Below are 17,599 nucleotides of genomic sequence, written 5' to 3' on the forward strand. Positions count from 1 at the left end.
CTCGAGAATCACCCCTTTTAATAACAATAAAAGAGAATTGAATGATTCATTGATCCATCCATGTAGACACTTCAACAAATATAAATGAAGTATGAATGATAATTTAGAGAACCATGTAGTACAACCAGGATATAATTCTTGGCTTGCCTCTTCAACTAAGTTATAGAATTTTTTGGCATCTTCATTTGGACCATCATAAACTCCTTCAGCATGTATAACATTTATAAATTGACCATTCAACAACACATCAATATCATCACTCGAGCAATCCATATCATCGTCAACATTAAAATTGATATCACATTCCCCATGATTGATCCATCTAGTATAGCCTTTAACAAATCCATAAGCTATTAGATGATCATAGTCTACATTCCTTTGAGTCCAACGAATATTACAACATTTTGCACATGGACACTAAATCTCCTCCCCTTGAGGATCTCCATAGGAGTAAGCGAAATCTAGGAATGATTCAACACCATCAATATACTCTTTGCTATACCTTGCGAACTCCATCCAATCCTTGGATGAGATATTTGAATTCCTAGAAGAATATATCAATATTTAATATTTTGGTAACAGTTAAATCATGTACTACTTCACAAATAAATTTTAAAGTTCATGAGTAAGTTATCAGAACCAGGCGTTATCAGATGATAAAAGTTTCTTACCTAGCCATGGTACTTGTGCTAGTCGAAATCAAACCTTGAATCCTCCACGAATATTTCCGAATGTTGATTATACTACCAAGGAAAAATAAGTAAAATTAATAGGATAGACAGAATCAAGAAAGAAATTAAATTAGTAGAATAGACTCAATTAAATGAACTAATCAAGATTAAGAAATTCTATTGAGAAGCAGGTTCAAGTTGTTTAGCTAGCTCCTCTCACAATTAGTTTCTTAATTTTTTTCAAATTTTGACTTTTTTTTTATCGGGAAATGACTTAGATCAAGGATATAGCTATGTTTGCAGGTAGTCTCATATTCTCCTCTATAGTTTCTAGTCTTTAAGTATCAAAATCAGACAATTATGGTTGAAAAATTTTTCCATTCGAGGACACTTTTTAGAAACAAACATAATTATGTTTAAGTAAATATGTTTGAAATACATATTTCAATGTAATGGACCTAGATTAAATGGAGAGAACTAGCAACAACAACAGATACATCACACAGGTATAACTACTAATTCTACAGTCCCTACTTCTAATAATTTCATTGATCTTTCTATGCAGGATCAACCAACAATCAAGAAGGAGCCGAAAAGCAGAAATTCAATAAGTAAGGATACAATGGATACACAAATATATAATAAGTCAACCACTGATAGCATGTTGAGCATGAGAACACTCACATTGACCGTAGTCTAGAACATACATCCCCTTCCACCACCCTCAGCATCACATTCAGAAGAAACAACAAGTTCGAGAGAGGTCTTAGGTTAATACTACAAGTCAGGATCAGAAACTTTTCTTGCATTTTAAAGATTTTGCCTCAACTTAAATGTGGCTGAACCAACTTTGCCCACTACTCCTATAAAAAGGTTGAGACTGAGGTTGGGACTACTAAATATCAAATCCAAGGTATCAACAACCTGTTTTGGAAAGCTAACAAAAGATCCTATCAAACTAGTGGCTCGTGCTGAAAATGCAAAACTTTCAACTGCTGGTAAAGCATAGGAATAAACAGAGAGAAAGAGTGAGATCGGATCGCATTGCAGGCTAACTGCTGAGTATATTACTGCATACAAATTGGCGAACTTAATGCTGAAGAAATGAAAGTAAATACTGATAGTTATTGCTACAGAATCACTTCACTCAACATGTTTAAGAAAATATTGGCTGTGTGACCAATATCCCCAACTAAACCACACTACATCAAGGGTTAGTTTTAAAAATAATCATAAAATTTTAAAATAGTACTAAAAAAGTTGCAAAAACTATTTTGTCATAGGCAACGCTATGCGATTCGTCTCACAGCAGTACCTACACTCAACCCCACAACATCCCAAAAACCTTTTTCCTGAACCACTTCAATATTTTCTTCAATATTGCAACTTTTAGGTCCATCCACATTCAAAGTTCAAAGTAGTAAAATAATAGGGAAAAAAGTACAACTACAACCCAAAATCACTAGAGTCCTCCTTCAACACAATACCACACTCATACAACTAAAATAAAGTACATACTCTAGCTGCAAGACTCAGGCAATTCATGAGGCACATCCAACAACCATTGAAATAGTTACTCCTAGACAAACTACAAAACAAGGACATGTCCTCAATCACTTAAATTTACAAAGTTGCAAGACATTGAACAAGTTGTGATGCTAAAAATGAACATTAAAAGGTTCAATGAAAATTAAAACAAGCTATTAACGAATAGAAGGGGCATAAAAAAGTTGAATGCACTATGTACATGATATATACTTACTGATTCAAATGCTTCCAAGTAGTAATTCAATATATCTCGTCTATTGAATATGCATAGGAGTCACTTCGGTGATCACGATCTTCGCGCTTTCTTCTCGTACTTTGAAATTTTAGTTGTAACTCGTGATTTGTTTCATTTCAACAACTCCAAAGTAATCAACTCCTTCTAAGCACAAAACAAATATTAGTAGAAAATAAAAAAGAACCCCGACTGCAGAATATGAACTCATAAAATCTAATGGTGTTGATGACATACAGAGAAAACATATATAAAACCCCAACATAATTTAAATGAAAGAAAATGGACTCATAAAATTGATCAATTTTTCCACTATGTACTTCAACAATCAGACATTGTAGGTAATTCAATATGCAGTCGAACAATAACTTTATGACCCTTCAAGCCCACATTCTTCACAATAACATAACAAGTATACCCAAATTGGCCTCAACCCACTTCTTCCCCAATTTCATACTCACTCACAAATTGCTTAGAAAATCCAAAACTCAGTGTACAGTTAAGACTCATAAGAACTGTTCATCAAACAATTTCATGTTCTCTAGATTTATCTGAACTGTTCATTAAACAAAGTGAGTCTACTTTTAATGAAATATATATACTAGATTTTTTTTGGACAGTACTTTAAACTTCTAAGAGCAAGATCAGGAAGAGAAACAACAAAACAAAACTTTGAACGACAAGTAGGGGAATAACAACTATGAATACAAATTCTCGGATCTTTAAAGCAATATTACATCAGACCCGCAAAAGTAACTAATTAAGAAACACATCTCATATTGAATCAACATTAACTCAAAGATAAATCAAATAAAAAGAAACAAACTCATCAGAACAACTTTCAAACAGTCACAATATCACTCTCAAAATAAAAGCAGAGGCGAAAAAAGTACTATGAGTAAAATAAGATTACCTTTCTTCGGACAGCAAACTTGAAAGGAAAGAGCAGGGAGACGATCTTCACCACGAAACTCGAACACTAATGACAGATGAGAATTCCGGAATAATCTCACACTTGAACAAAGCTTGGGAAAATTAATCAGCGAAACGAACTAGAAATTGAACTTGGAAGGAAAAAACTGGACGATGAGGTATATGCAACTTGGAGAATGAAAATAAAGCTTACCTATAGAAAGAGACTTTCAAAACAGCCAATCAAATGATTAAAACGATCAATAACAAACATGATTTATGTATTCAAAACGGCAGTAAACTTCAGGGTAGTAAGTAGCATACTTCAGTCAGTGTATTTTGAAATATTGACAGAGTTATTCTACTTTCTTGATAATCTTATAATAGTGAACTTGTCGAAGGATCAGTTCAATGTTGATAGGTCATATACCTGGGACCTAAAGTAACCTTAGCAGTGACCACACATGAAAATATTAATGGCCTACACTTGAGTTCTTCAAGACTACCAAAAATCTCCAAATGCTAAGCAACTGAAGATGTTGACATGAGTTAGTTACACATGTTAACAAGTAGGTCAGTTAGTGTAGCTAGTATATAAGCTTGTACTTTCACATTCATTTCCATTTCAGGTGATAACATCTAACTATGACAATTGTTGTGAACATGAGTCCCACAGTTTCAAGAAGTTCAGCTGAAGCATATATAATATAGGAGTTTGGCTTCAATTACTGCACAAGTTGTTTGGGTTAAAAATTTGATCAAATAAAGGAAAGAAAGATAAGTGCATAAATATCACCAAAACTGATTGTGTAATATGAAAATGAACATTGATTAGGATATTTATTTCTTAGAACATCATGCTTTACCTAGGCATCTCCATTAGATGCAACACATGCATACTGGGATTTTAAAATTTTGTACTTTATAATATTGTTTATGTGCTTATTCGAATTCAGCCTAGAAGATGACGTCTAGTCTCTCTAAGCATCAGGCTTAGATGTTTCTTTTTTATGTAGATATTTCCTCCACACGATTGGCTCTGTCCAAATTGCACATACAAATTTTTTAACACCGGCAATACTATCACAGAGAAAGGTGAGAGAGCTGTAAATGAGTTTCTCTTGAGAAAAAATGTAAAGTTGTTTTGCTTTTGAAGGTTTAGTTGCTTTACATCTTCTATAATTGAGTTGAATTATTGAACTTTCATTTTGCAGATCATAAATCATGCAGTCTGTATATGAATGTTATATCATCTAGTTCTAATAATTCATTTGTATCGTTTTGCGGGCAGAATGCCAAGAGGTATTTCTATTATTCTGTTTGTGAGTTCTCCTGTATGATGACATATTAAGAATCACTAAAAAAAATCAATCTTCATTGTTCACTATTTTTCAATTGTTGTCCTGTTGCAAATTCTAATAGAGTTAACTGTCATTTACCTTCATATTAAACAAATAGCATTTGGCATAAAGTCCATCCATGTGTTGAAAAATGCAGTCAAAGCTGATCCAACTAAAAGGTTGTGGTCTTTAAAAGATCTGCTTGCCAAATATGATGCAGATACAACCAAAAAAGACGATATTTTGGACTTCAACCCTGAAATAATATAAGAATCATTTCTTCTTGACACACTGTTTTCAATGAACCACTTATCATTTAATTATCCTCAGCACTGTAATGTGCATATTTGTGATCTGAAGTTTGATATCATGGATTGTAAATTCTAGTAGCTCTCTTTTAAAGAGTCTGTATCTGTAACCTTCTACTTTTTAGTCATCTAAGTTCTTATATGATTGTTGTGGCATGTAAATTTTGAGTTTCTAATTTGCTTGAGCCAAAGATACCTCGTGGTACCAATTCTACATGTGACACAAGTTAAGGGACATTCCAAGAGAAAGATCAGGAAAAGAAACAACATAACAAAATTTTAAATGACAAGTAGGGGAATAAAAACTATGAATACAAACTCTCGAATCTTTAAAGCGATATTACATCAAACAGTCACAATATCACTCTTAAAATAGAAAGATAGGCGTAAAGAGTACTATAAGGAAAACGACAGTACCTTTCTGCGGGCACTGAACTGGAAAGGAAAGAGCAGGGAAACGATCTTCACCGCGAAACTCAAACACTAACGACAAATGAAAATTCTGGGAAAATCTCAGACCCGAACAAATCTTGGGAAAATTGATCTGCTAAACAAATTAGAAAATGTGATACTCTTATCGACAGTAAACTCTTCTTGCCTTGAATATGCATCTATATATATATATGAACTATTATCTTCAAATTCTCTAAATGTTTTTTCTCAAATAAATCTCAACTTTTTCCCAACCCCCAACAATGAAAAAGAGGTTTATATAGGAAGGCTAATACGAACTACACTCCCAAAAATCAACTAATGAAGCTATAATACTAGCCACACTCCCAAAAATTGTATAAGAAAACAAGAATCCAAACCTAAAGCTAAAACTTAGACTTTCAAAATAGAAGTTCTTACCTGATAAACCCTATTCCAACAAAAGCAGTCTGAAATCCTTTTCTTCGGTGGGAAATTGGAGAGAAAAGCTTCACAGAGAGACTATTTAACTTCATTTCATCATCTTGCCGACAACCCCAAAGTATCCAATTCCTTCTAAACACAAAACAAAGAAACAACCACTTCAGCTAATAGGAACACAATTTGAGTATTACACTTGATGAAATAGCCATCAGAAAAGAGAATCGGACTTGTAGTTCCAGAAATCATTAACGGAGAGACGACTTGAACTGTTAGTGACTTCAAATCTTCAACTCTTCAGCTCAGTTCTTCGATAACTTCAACTCTTCAGGGTGTTGTTCTCACAAATCGCAGAAGAGAATCTGTTCTCAACTCTCTTCACCAGCTGTTCATTATCTCTTTCGTTGTTCAATGAAAGAGCGTTGTTCAGTGATAGAGAAAGTTTCAAAGTGGAAAGTGAAGTCAAAAAGGAAAGCTGAAAAAGATAATGTTTATGATTTATTAATGTTTTTTTTTTGGCCAATAAAAATGGAAGGGAGAGTTAAAAATATTTGAGGGAATATAAAACTTTAGTGAAAAATTTTAGGGTAACACTTATAAGGTGTTGTTTTTTCAATTATAAAAATAGGACATTTTAGAAATGTGGTCATATCTGTAAATAGGTGTTGCCTATTATATTATATTGTAACAACACTTATAAAGTGTAGCTTATACCATTAAAGAGTACACTTTTGAAGTGTTGTCAATATTATTGTAGCTAAAAGTAAAAAATTCTGGCTACAGTTTAAAAGCGTAGCCAAAAATATTTTAGGCAACATTTTACAAACGTAGTCCAGATTTAATGTGGGGATAGGCCTAAAATGTTGTAGTGTGTGCTTTCACTTTTTAACTGAATTTAGATGTTGCATAATTTAGAATGTTAGGAATTGGTTCGCCTATTGGAGAATTGGTATAGGTGATAATCACAACGATTTGAGATCATGATTAAATAACTAATATATGGCAACAAATGTAGAAATCAAACATTTTTCACTTAATCTTTTACTAAATCATTACAAATTCTATAACCTGAAGCGATAAAGAAAAATCAACATTAACTTTTATTATAAACAAAATTCAATAAACTCTAGCGACGAAACATGTAAATATCGTTAAATCCATAGCTAATTTTATATCAGAGGAAACCAGCTTCACAATTTTTCTTTTCTCAATTTCAAATTCACACTACAACAAAATGACCATTAGCGGCATTTAATTTTTAATTGTCGCTAAATATGTATTTTTAGCGGCTATTGTCACTTTTTGTATATGTCCCTAAAGCCTTTAGTGACATTGGTTCTAATGACATTTAACTAATGCGGATAAAACTTTAACACTCTTTATTAGTGTCAATATTTAATACCGCTAAAAGTTATTTTTATTGTAATATGCTTTTTATCTCCTTTCTCTATTTCATAAAAAATTTCTTTCAGTTTCAAATTTATATTTCTTAATTTCTACGCGAAAGGCGTAAATGAATAGTGATTAAGAGTCACAGATTCAATTGATTTTTCATTTTAAATATAGAATTTTGTTTAATAAAGGGGAACTGGCCTATAGTAAATAGTTCCACAAAGCCTCCAATCCATAAACTAGTCCAAAGTTTATTAAAACTTGCAACTAGTTTGGAATTGTATTTTACTAACATCTTATAAATAGTTTGTTATTTCTGCGTAACTAATTCTTGTATAACTATCACATTGGTTGTAATTCACTAGTAAAAATGTCACCTTAATTGAAGGTCTCGGGTTTGAGTCTTGAAAATTAAGAAATCCTGTTAGAAGCTCGAAAGAGCCGCACAATTTAAATTTAGTCGGATCTTTAATGTGCACTTCAGACACCGAATCAATAATAAAAAATATTAAAAAAATCTTATATAATTAATACATACATAAAATAAATAATACATCGACATATTCATTACAATTTTTTTATTTTCAAAAAACCACTTGTAAGTTTTAGTATTGGTCTTCACTTGTAAGGCATTTTTGACCAATTTTCACCTAATTGAAAACGTTATTCTTTACGTTTCCAAGTTAAGCCTAACTTCGAATTTTGACTTCTTTTTTTTTTTTTTTTTGCGTGTCTTTTGATTTGTTAGTTTTACAACAAATTAAATCTAGAGATAACTCATATGGACTTTACATAAATTACAATTAAAAGATTATTATTTCCTTTTATTTTTATGTAAGATTTGTACAAAATATGTACTTATTTGTTTATCTTAAAACAATTATCATTTACATAAATAAAATACATATAGCAGATATCAATAAATATTTTATTATAATATCAAGTTTAATCAATCATTAATAAGTTTTCTTAAATTCAATGGGGGACAGGCTTGTGGATTTCAAACATCTATTATTTTTGACCGGATTCAATACATTACTTAAATATATATATATATATATATATATATATATATATATATATATATATATATATATATATATATATATATATATATATATATATTAATTTGCTATTATAATTAAATTCTTTTTTCAATTTTTTTAGATTTTTTTTCGACAACTATTTATAAATTTTAATCTGTCACTTTAATATAGGAAATAGAGAAATTATACGTCAAAATTCAACGAATCAAAAACTTTTGCTCTTCTCAACATTTTTTTATTTTTTACTAAAAAAAAGAAATAATTGGAGAAAGTTCTATTAGCCATCATTAATGTGCAATCAACTTCTTTATTAGTATGATTTTTTTTTGGTAGAAGATTATTTAATATGGATTTTTGTCACTTTGGTGCTTCAAATCAAATACCTTAATGAATCAATTTTAATGTTCATCCCTTTTGTTGAATGGACAAGTATTTTTATTTTTCCTAATCAAATAAATGATTTTAAGTCATTTAGAAACTTCATGCTAGTACCTAGTGGCCATGTCCAAAGTACAAAAAATTAATTTCTTGATGTAAACAAATAAATTTGGGCATTCATTTGCCTTTTTGTTTCTCTATTTGAAATGATTGTTATTCCAAAACTCTATCATTATAAACTATATAAATGCCATACTTTCATTATAGTATTTGTTTTTTGCATATGTACTTTTTTGCCTTTTAGATTATAATTATTTTAATTTGCTTTTTCTACAACTTAGCATTAAGGTTCAGAATCTGATTTATTTTTTTATTAAAAATAAAAAATATATTTATTATTTCAACATAATCTTTAGTAGTATATTTTTCTCCTTTTTCATAAATAAAAACATAAGGTAAGATCTCGATGATTTTAATTTCATGATTATTCTGACTATCCTCAAAATACCTTAATTTATTTTTCATTGGGTCATTGAAATACAAATAGAGGTGAAAGTTGCATTTAATTCGAAGTATCTAAATGAATTTTCAAAATTTAAGATTTTCAATGATTGGGTATGATTTTATCTAGAATATCTTCTTTCTTTTTTCCTTTTCTTAAAATATGGGGAATAATAAGAACAAATTCAATATAATTTTATTGTATATAAACTTATTCATACATTTGAAAAAATTAAAAAATTGTATCTAAAAGACCCTTGATCGAAAAAATAGTGAAAAAGAGACATTAACAACAAATCGAGAGACTAAAAATAAGGGAGATTTTTGTAAAAAAATTGTTGCTAAATATTTATAAAAATATATGCTAAACATTAACTATTTATATCATTTTTTTCCTTTTTTTCTTTTTTGAAAGGTAATTCGATACAGGAAGGGTAAAATAGGAAAATAATAGATAAAAAGGGCTTTATAAGAACAATGACATGTCCATGAGTATATGTTCGCACGTGTGGGCTTATTTTGGCTGTTTCTTTACCGCTTTCGTACTATCAAAATGACAAAAATAGCCCCCACATGAATAACGACATGACTAGTTTAAAAATACAAATAAAAAAAAATTGCAACTTTTTTTATTTTTATTTATTCTATTTCATTCACATTAGATACTTTACTACTTATTACCAAACAAGAATTATAATGGACCACATATCCTCAAAAATGGTTAAAAAAAAAATTACGTGCACACCTTTATATTTTTTAAGTAATAAATGAAAGACATTTATAAATTACTTAATCATAATTAAGTGGTATATTTTTTCTATCTTTATTTGTGAATTTTATAATTTGTTTTTAAAAATTAATACAAACATTATATATGAGGAAATAAATTTTTAAATTAGAAGGTGTTTAATTATGTTTATAAACTGATCAAGCTAACTTATATAAATATTTTTTATTATCTACATATTTGGCAACCACTAAAGTATATAAGCTAAAATCGACCAAACAAATCAACACATTTTTTTTTTGTTATCGAACACATTAACTATTTATCATCATAATTTTGATACTTTTATAGAATTACGTAAATATAAAATTAAATTCAACCCTTCAAAATATTTATCAATATATAATACTTATCAACTATTTATTATTGAGACTATTAATGCTTTTTTCTTTTTTTGTTAATTGTTGTTCATTAAGTAAAAGTTATGAAGAAAAAAAAAAGTAATCACTTCAATAGGTTTAATATTATTTTTGTTGAAAATTTAGATTGTAGATTTTCTATTTTCCTTTTTATAATAATAAGTTCTCTTTTCTACTTTATTTTTTTTTCCCTTTTAAACTCAGATTGGTCACGTTGGGAAGCTATCAAAATATAAACTAATTATGAGTACATAAATTCCAACTCACAAAAAAATTGTGTGGAAAAAAATAATAATCATGAATATAAACCCCCCAAGCAAGATTGTGGAAAATTCCATTTCAATTCACATTAACTCCATTTCAATTATTGCTCAAAGGAAAAAGAATGGAAATTCACAATATTTTTCCTTGTAGCTCCTAAATAAATGAATAAATAAAATCAACTTATATCTTTAGTTTATTGTATGGGGTAAAATCCACATTTGACAAATGGATGAATTAGACTATGATACATAGTTGAATTCATTTCAGATGATTGTTAGTATTTGCTTTTCTTCGAAAAAATTCAGATAAAAGATCGAATCGATTTATAATACGTGGTTAAATTTAGTTAGTAAACGATCGTCTTTTTTTTACAGCGATCTGAACAAATTCTGAAATTGTAGTTTTTAATGTGGCTTAAATCCTAAAATCATAGTCCCCAATGCAGCTTGAATTAGTATTGACTCGATACTACTGCACGTCATGTAATCAGATAAATTATCTTAATTAAATTTTTCTTAAAAGGCAAGCAAGAAAATATGCATTTGCAATAAATTTTAAAGTTATTTAAAATAAACTGTAATAAATAATAAATATAAATAAAGTATAATATTATTGATTAAACAATGTTGGCAAAAATCTGTTTGTTTCATGATTCGAGAATCTTAAATAACGTATTTTTAAACCTCCCTGCAATATAATTGATGGCTAGCAACATCAGACGATCGATTCGACAGAGGCAATGGTTAATGTCTTGATCTCTTAGTGAAATATATAACTCCTTACACCATTACAAATCAGAATATAACATCGAGTAGCGTCTACTAACCCTAACTAAAATCAAACACGCCTTATGTAATTTCACGAAATTTCAATTTCTACAATATAAAAAGTAAAATAAATTGAAACAAGTATAAGAATATTTTTACATTATCAAGTACAATATATTATTATTATTATTTTTTTTTTAAAAAAAATGAATTATTAATTTGAACAATTTCTGAAGAGCCATGCCTGTTAGAGAGGGAAACATCGTAGCAGGAACACAAGGGTCCCACCTATCTATATCTGTACAATTCTCTCATCACAGTTTATGGTCTTAATCACATTTTCTATTTTAATTAAAAAGTTTATTAATCACTAATTAATCCCTCATCATAAGGACTTAAAAGAGACAATTAATTTTGTTTAATTGAGGCAAATGGAATCTCCTATTATTAATGAATTAAAGAGTGATAGATCTACCTTTAATTAATCACACGTACGCGGAAACCTATACAGACAAAACACTTTGTTTTAATAACACAAAATACCTCAAACAGGTTTTTAAAAACCCAAAATTCCTAAATAGGGACAATTTTATTTTTTTTTTGAGAAAAATATAAATAGATCTATTCAACAATCTACTGAAAAATTAAGTTACAATGTACTAAACTTTTACTACGTGTATATTCAGAAAAGAATCTAATAATAGAGCTCTTTGGTAGCTTGTTAGAGTTATGTTGTTATCTGTTAATCTCTTCATTTCACAAAAAATGACGTGATTTAACTTGAGACGGAATTTAAGAAAATAAAGAAGTTTTTTAAATCTTTTGATCCTAAATTAAAGTTATGTCAAACTTACAAAATTGTTCTTTAATTTTGTGACCTTAAACATGTTACGTGGAAAATTGAAATTAAAATGTTATCAAAAAAGAAAAAAATCCATTTTTTAAAAATATATTAAAAAAAGTAAGATGGCCATTCTTTTTTAAACTGAATTAATTAGGAAAGATTATAGATGAATAATGAAATATTTTTTCATTAATGTAATCATAAAATAGACAAATGTGAATTGTAATATTTATGTGATATGTTTGAAATAAAAGTTTTCCCTATAATATTTCTATACTAAAAAAATGAATATTCTAATATTAATGTTGAAATAAGTTTTTTTCCTATAGTATTTCTAGAGTAAAATAAATACTGTCATTAATTGTAAATCATAAATAAAGTAGAATGAATTTAAATTGTACTAACATTTATGTGATATGGTGGAATTAATTTTTCCTCCGATTTACATTAATATTATTTGACTTGACAAATTTTTTTAAAATGTTTGATTTGATATAAATTTTAAAAAGTAAATAATTTTTTTAAAAATTTATAGTCTAAAACAAATCTTAGATTTTTATGTAAGTAAAACAAAATTTTATAATTAAATTATTTCTAATTATAGAAGAATGGCAATCATTTTAGGACAAATTAAAAAATAAAAAGTGTCAAATAAATTAAGACGATAAAAATATTATCCAATATTTTAGTAATATAATCTCATTTTATCCAATAATATTATTATTTGAAATCAAGTAAAAATTTCTTTTATACATTATTTATAATAATAAAAAGGACAGTTTTGATGCACTATAACTTTAGTTATGTGTGAGAGTATGTGATTTAGGAAACTTTTTTAACACAAGAATTTATAGTACGCAATCTAATTTAGTTTGCATTTCAATGGATATATTATTTTGATCATTTGAATTTGTAACTTGCTAATTATATAATAATAATAATTTTATGAATTACGTAAAGACTTTCAAAAAGACATGTTCACAAATTTTGGAAGTTTGGTTTCCCATATAGATAATTTTAGACAAAGAAAAAGGAAGACCATTCACATATAGACACATAAAACCAAACTTCAAATCATACTTTGAGGAGAAAAAAAAACACATATTACAGAGAGAAGAGCTGAAAATATGGGTCACATGGCATGTGGTGCACCAGCTGTGTCCACTCTTCTATCTCTCCTCTTCCAATATCCACGCCACCCCACACCCCCCTTCATACCCCCACCTCCACCCCCACCCCCATATACCCCAGAGATTAGAGTGTGTTCTCAAAATTTCAACTATACATACCCTTCTTACCTTCCTAACTCTGCCTTTTGACTCTCTTCACATTCTACTATTCTTCTCCCTTTCCCTATTTGTCTGTTAAAAACTTATCTTATTCTTTTGAGAAAAATATGGAACCCCATCAAGAACTCAAGCTATAGATTCAAGAAAATCACCATTTAAGCTATAAAGTTTCAATCTTTGAAGATGAAAGCTCACAAAACTGTGTTTAACCAACATCCTTTGAGCTTAAACAAGCTTTTCTTTGTTCTTCTTCTTATCTTTTTTCTTCCACCAGCTTCACCAGCAGCTTCTGTTAATGGTCTTTATAAAGACTCCCAACAGCTTCTTTCCTTTAAAGCTGCACTCCCACCAACCCCAACTCTGCTTCAGAACTGGTTGTCATCTACTGGCCCTTGTAGTTTCACTGGTGTTTCATGCAAGAATTCTAGAGTTTCTTCTATAGATCTCAGTAACACTTTTTTAAGTGTGGATTTCAGTTTGGTCACTTCTTATTTGCTTCCCCTTTCTAATTTGGAGTCTTTAGTGTTAAAGAATGCTAATCTTAGTGGTTCTTTAACTTCTGCTGCAAAATCCCAATGTGGGGTTACTTTAGACTCCATAGATCTAGCTGAAAACACAATTTCAGGACCTATTTCTGATATCTCTAGCTTTGGTGTTTGTTCAAACCTTAAGTCTCTTAATCTTTCTAAGAATTTCTTGGACCCTCCTGGTAAAGAAATGCTTAAAGCTGCAACCTTTAGCCTCCAAGTTCTTGATCTTTCTTACAATAATATCTCAGGGTTTAACTTGTTTCCATGGGTTTCATCTATGGGGTTTGTTGAACTTGAGTTCTTTTCTCTCAAGGGTAACAAGCTAGCTGGAAGTATTCCTGAATTAGACTTCAAGAATTTGTCATATTTGGATCTTTCTGCAAATAATTTCTCAACTGTTTTTCCTTCATTCAAAGATTGCTCCAATTTGCAGCACTTGGATTTGTCATCCAACAAGTTTTATGGTGATATTGGTTCTTCACTTTCTTCATGTGGGAAGCTCAGTTTTCTCAACCTTACCAATAACCAGTTTGTAGGTTTGGTCCCTAAGTTACCAAGTGAAAGTCTACAGTATTTGTACTTAAGAGGGAATGATTTTCAGGGTGTGTACCCAAACCAACTTGCTGATTTGTGCAAAACTGTGGTGGAATTGGACTTGTCATACAATAATTTCTCAGGCATGGTTCCTGAGAGCCTTGGTGAATGTTCAAGTTTGGAACTTGTTGATATTTCCTACAATAATTTCTCTGGTAAGTTGCCTGTTGATACTCTCTCCAAGTTGAGTAATATTAAGACTATGGTCTTATCATTCAACAAATTTGTTGGTGGTTTGCCTGATTCTTTCTCTAATTTACTGAAATTGGAGACTTTGGATATGAGTTCTAATAATCTCACAGGGGTTATTCCATCTGGGATTTGCAAAGATCCTATGAATAACTTGAAAGTGCTGTACCTTCAGAATAACTTGTTTAAAGGCCCTATACCTGACAGTCTAAGCAACTGTTCACAGCTGGTGTCACTTGATCTTAGCTTTAATTACTTGACTGGGAGTATACCATCTAGTTTGGGGTCATTGTCAAAGCTAAAGGATCTCATCCTTTGGTTAAATCAGCTTTCAGGGGAAATCCCACAGGAGTTGATGTACTTGCAGGCTTTGGAGAATTTGATTCTTGATTTTAATGACTTAACTGGACCAATACCTGCAAGTCTTAGCAACTGTACCAAGTTGAATTGGATTTCATTGTCAAATAACCAATTGAGTGGTGAGATACCGGCTTCTCTTGGGCGTTTGTCAAATCTAGCTATTCTTAAGCTTGGAAACAACTCAATCTCAGGGAATATACCTGCTGAATTGGGTAATTGCCAGAGCTTGATATGGTTGGATCTCAATACTAATTTCCTGAATGGATCCATTCCGCCGCCTTTGTTCAAGCAATCTGGCAATATTGCAGTGGCATTACTGACCGGGAAGCGATACGTGTATATCAAGAATGATGGGAGTAAGGAGTGCCATGGAGCAGGGAATCTGCTGGAGTTTGGAGGGATTAGACAGGAACAGCTGGATAGAATCTCAACAAGGCATCCTTGCAATTTCACAAGAGTTTATAGAGGTATCACTCAGCCAACATTTAACCACAATGGCTCTATGATATTTCTTGATTTATCTTATAATAAGTTGGAAGGTAGTATCCCAAAGGAATTAGGGGCAATGTACTATCTGTCTATATTGAATTTGGGGCATAATGATCTGTCTGGTATGATTCCTCAACAACTTGGAGGCTTGAAGAATGTTGCAATTCTTGATTTGTCATATAATAGGTTCAATGGCACGATCCCGAATTCCCTCACCAGTCTTACATTGCTTGGAGAGATTGACCTGTCAAACAATAATCTCAGTGGAATGATTCCTGAATCTGCACCATTTGACACATTCCCTGATTATAGGTTTGCGAATAATTCCCTCTGTGGGTATCCTCTCCCCATACCTTGTAGCTCGGGGCCGAAATCGGATGCAAATCAGCATCAGAAGTCTCACCGCAGACAAGCATCGTTGGCAGGGAGTGTGGCCATGGGTTTGTTATTTTCCCTCTTTTGTATCTTTGGTTTGATTATTGTTGCCATAGAGACGAAGAAGAGGAGGAGGAAGAAGGAGGCTGCTCTTGAAGCTTATATGGATGGTCATTCACATTCTGCAACTGCCAACAGTGCCTGGAAGTTTACGAGTGCTCGTGAGGCGTTAAGCATCAACCTTGCAGCATTTGAGAAGCCTCTCAGGAAGCTCACATTTGCTGATCTTCTCGAAGCCACCAATGGTTTCCACAACGACAGTCTTGTGGGCTCTGGTGGTTTTGGTGATGTCTACAAAGCTCAGTTGAAGGATGGGAGTGTTGTAGCTATTAAGAAATTGATACACGTCAGTGGACAGGGTGATCGAGAATTCACTGCTGAAATGGAAACCATAGGGAAGATCAAGCACCGCAACCTTGTCCCTCTTTTGGGCTACTGCAAAGTAGGGGAAGAAAGACTACTGGTTTATGAATACATGAAGTATGGAAGTCTTGAAGATGTCCTGCATGATCGGAAGAAAATTGGGATCAAGCTGAATTGGCCTGCAAGAAGGAAAATTGCCATTGGAGCTGCGAGAGGTTTGGCTTTCCTACACCATAACTGCATTCCACACATCATTCACCGGGACATGAAATCAAGTAATGTCTTGCTTGATGAAAATTTGGAAGCCAGAGTATCTGATTTCGGAATGGCAAGGTTAATGAGTGCTATGGACACTCATTTGAGTGTCAGCACTCTTGCCGGCACTCCAGGATACGTACCTCCTGAATATTACCAAAGCTTTAGATGTTCTACAAAAGGAGACGTTTATAGTTATGGTGTCGTATTACTTGAGCTTCTAACCGGCAAACAGCCAACAGATTCAGCTGATTTTGGTGACAACAATCTTGTCGGATGGGTAAAGCTGCACGCTAAGGGAAAAATAACAGATGTCTTTGACCGGGAGCTATTGAAAGAGGATGCAAGCATTGAGATTGAACTTCTACAACACTTAAAGGTAGCTTGTGCTTGCTTAGATGATCGACATTGGAAACGTCCCACAATGATACAAGTTATGGCTATGTTTAAGGAGATTCAAGCAGGGTCAGGCATGGATTCGACATCGACAATCGGAGCTGATGATGTTAATTTTAGTGGAGTTGAAGGAGGGATAGAAATGGGGATAAATGGAAGTATAAAAGAAGGCAATGAGCTGAGCAAACACCTTTGAATGCACTAAATGAAGAGTTTATTGAAAGCTCACAAATTTTCCAAAATCATCATATGCAAAGTGTAATTTTTAGCCCCCAATTATTGTATGTACCACTAGTTCCCATCCATAAAATCTTGTGTTATTATACATAAAAGGAAGGTTGTTTTTCTTTTTTAAAACATGTAACAGTGTTGTATATAAATAGTGTATGAGTTTGTTTTTGCCACTTTTAGCTTTTTGCTTCTTTTTTATTTGTTGAGAATTGAGGAGATACATTAGCATTAGATTCACATCTATCTAATCCTTAAAAGCAACTGTTA

The 17,599-nt window shown here is 31.3% G+C and overlaps 1 protein-coding gene and 1 long non-coding RNA gene across 5 annotated transcripts; one reads left to right on the forward strand and one right to left on the reverse strand.

The window, feature by feature from the left end:
* Positions 1–251: 251 nt before the first annotated feature.
* On the reverse strand, positions 252–6,319 carry LOC104646969 (uncharacterized). 4 transcript variants are annotated; one of them, XR_741129.4, is made up of 7 exons: positions 6,094–6,319; positions 5,864–5,995; positions 5,429–5,555; positions 3,365–3,465; positions 2,434–2,598; positions 672–743; positions 252–544 (listed from the first exon to the last, which is right to left on the reverse strand). It is a non-coding gene; the product is annotated as an uncharacterized lncRNA (long non-coding RNA). The 4 variants fall into 4 exon arrangements; XR_741130.4 differs by having other exon boundaries at positions 2,434–2,595; positions 5,864–5,998; XR_741126.4 differs by having other exon boundaries at positions 5,864–5,998.
* Positions 6,320–13,673: 7,354 nt separating this feature from the next.
* Positions 13,674–17,297, forward strand: CURL3 (brassinosteroid LRR receptor kinase). Its single transcript, NM_001309251.1, has one exon. The coding sequence runs from the start codon at positions 13,674–13,676 to the stop codon at positions 17,295–17,297; it is 3,624 nt and encodes a 1,207-aa protein (NP_001296180.1).
* The last annotated feature ends 302 nt before the right edge of the window (positions 17,298–17,599 follow it).

The sequence above is a fragment of the Solanum lycopersicum genome, chromosome 4 (assembly GCF_036512215.1).
Source record: "Solanum lycopersicum chromosome 4, SLM_r2.1".
Taxonomy (NCBI): Eukaryota; Viridiplantae; Streptophyta; class Magnoliopsida; order Solanales; family Solanaceae; genus Solanum; species Solanum lycopersicum.

Bases quoted from the DNA above. Each gene is read 5' to 3' on its own strand.
- CURL3 (NM_001309251.1), top strand. From the start codon at position 13,674: ATGAAAGCTCACAAAACTGTGTTTAACCAACATCCTTTGAGCTTAAAC.